Source organism: Alligator sinensis, unplaced genomic scaffold, assembly GCF_000455745.1.
Source record: "Alligator sinensis unplaced genomic scaffold, ASM45574v1 scaffold1023_1, whole genome shotgun sequence".
Lineage (NCBI taxonomy): Eukaryota > Metazoa > Chordata > Crocodylia > Alligatoridae > Alligator > Alligator sinensis.
In genome coordinates, this window is record NW_005842373.1 from 224,625 (window position 1) to 226,869 (window position 2,245).

Sequence of the window (2,245 nt, forward strand, 5' to 3'; positions counted from 1 at the left end):
GGTTCAGCATGGCCATGCTGAACATGGCTTCCTGGTAGGCTAGCTCCACGTCCTCCTTGGAGACCACCAGCTTGATCTTGTTCCACCGCTCAGGCTGGAGAGGAAGCAAGAGTGTACGAAATGTGGGTGGGGAGGGGTGTTATGGGGAGCTCACAAGGGCTGGGGAGTACATACATTATCCAGCCACTGGTGAGCGGTGACAGCCACCTGTGTGCCCAGGGGCTTCGTGAGAACCAGCACATCGCCAGGAACTGCATTGTCTGGCCTGGAAAGGATGCGACCATGAGCTGCACGCCTTGCTCCACCTGCCAGGCCCCCATGCCCCCTGCCACCCCTCCAAACCCTGTGCTTCAGGCAGGCAGCTTGTGCATAGCACCAGGGCCCACCTGCAGCCTGTTCCAGTCCTGTGGGCAGCAGAGGTCCAGCCTCTGGAGTGTCTCCCGCCTCCCCCCCACAACTCACATGATGAACTCATTGGGCTGGCAGACCACAGTGGCAACACCCCCAACAATGATCCAGGGGTTCATCACAGTCTGACCACCTGTCACCGATGTGCCGCCATCCTCAGCAGCATCCCGGAAACCTTTGATGATCAGTGGCATGATCTTCTCACGTTCCTAGAGAATTGGGAAAGAGATCAGGGCAAAGCACCAAATGGAGATGGTGGCACTTCAGCTATTGGGGAGGTGGGGAATGGACACTCCAGAGGCAGCAGCGGGGCAAAGAACCTGAGCTGCACCAGGAGCTTGTACTCCATGCAGAGGGAACTGGCATGGAGGTGGGGAACAGCTGGTCTTGGAAGGACAGACACACATACCAACAACTTTGCACTTGTCCTTAGTCCTATCATGCTGCAGATAAGCTAGAAGTTTTCCTAACCAGTTGCAGGCAGTTTCCATTCTATCCCCATCCTACTAAGCGCCTGCAGCAGTTGACAACACAGTATATGCTCTACTCTAGCTCCACAATCCCTAAGATGGTACTTGGCTTAAGACAAACTCTTGCAGCCCCTAACTGCTGCCTCTTTGCTACTGAACTATTGTTAATGATTGGATACAACTTCCCAGCCATGAGTTGTTTCCTCAGCACCATGTTTCTCAAGCTTGGCTACACACAAGGCAGCCTCCAAAGCCTCAATGAAGTCCAGAGACATCAGACCTACTGCTTATTCCCTATGCTCAAAACCTGTTAAAGCTTTCCTGCAGCTGACCCTAGAGAAGGAAGGACAAAGGAGTCTAGAGGCTCTGGCTATGAGCAAACAAACATGAGGGAGGCTTTGAACTAAGGTAAAGAAAGAAGGGTGCAGGACAAAGGGCTCAGAAATTCTGCTGGGAGCTGCCTACAGGACACATGGCAGGGGAGTACGCAGGTAATTGCAGTGAGAAGGAATGTGCATGAAACCCAAGTGGATCTTTCCCCCTCCACTGGCATCAGGCCCAAATCAAAGGCTCTTCCCCTCCTTTCCATCAGCCAACTTCAGGACCCTGACACAAAGACCAGATTTGGGCAATGGCAGGGAAACCAAACTGTGCTGCTGGGGCCTGGGAATCCAAGCTGCATTAGCAGTGAGAAGCAAGACTCGCGGGAGGTAGGAACATGGGTCACAGAGGGAAAGCTGTGAGGAACCCCGCCCCCCCAGCCTCACCTCATCAGTCATCTTCTGGCTGACACTGAGCAGCATCAGCATGTTGTCGCACTCTGTGATGCCCATGGCGTAGAGATCGCTCAACACGTTGGCACAAGCAATGCGACCCTAGGACAGGGACACGTGGGTTGCGCCTCAGGCCTAGCTCCAGGCTCCCCAAACATTCCCACTAGCCAAGGGCAGCCAGCTGGCCTGTCCATGCCCCCTCTCCCTCTGCCACAGATCAACAGCCAAAGACTGTCCTCAGCTCCTGCAAGGGTGTCATGCAGGCCACTTGTTCCACCAAGGGACTCAGTTCTGGGGACTGCCCCCAGCAGGACCCACCATCATGTAAGGATCCTCCACGAGAGGGTAGAAGAAATCCGTGGTCTGCACCAGAGAGAGGCCCCCGTGCCGCAGGGGAATGACGCACGAGTCCATCCCGATGCCTACAGGGGACAAGAAACAGCCGCCACCGGGGGCTGCTACCAAGTCCTGGCCGCCAACACCAGCGGCCTCGGGCTCGGCCCAGCACCCTCCCTGGAATCGATGCCATCCCCCAACCCCAGCTCTGGCCGCGGGGCGCTCACCGAGGGCGGGGGGGGAGGAGCCGGGCTCGGA

At 56.4% G+C, this 2,245-nt stretch overlaps 1 protein-coding gene across 1 annotated transcript in view; it reads right to left on the reverse strand.

Annotated features, from left to right (window-relative positions):
• The window catches only part of LOC102374914 (selenide, water dikinase 2-like), a 4,044-nt gene extending 1,805 nt beyond the window's left edge, over window positions 1–2,239 (reverse strand). The window contains exons 1-6 of the mRNA XM_025210800.1: window positions 2,215–2,239; window positions 1,970–2,073; window positions 1,646–1,753; window positions 463–617; window positions 175–265; window positions 1–94 (exon numbers count right to left, since the gene is read on the reverse strand). The exon at window positions 1–94 is cut by the window's left edge and continues 1 nt beyond it. Coding sequence (XP_025066585.1) covers window positions 1–94; window positions 175–265; window positions 463–617; window positions 1,646–1,753; window positions 1,970–2,065 — 544 coding nt within the window. The 5' untranslated portion in view covers window positions 2,066–2,073; window positions 2,215–2,239. The remainder of the gene's footprint in view (window positions 95–174; window positions 266–462; window positions 618–1,645; window positions 1,754–1,969; window positions 2,074–2,214) is intronic.
• Window positions 2,240–2,245: the final 6 nt, after the last annotated feature.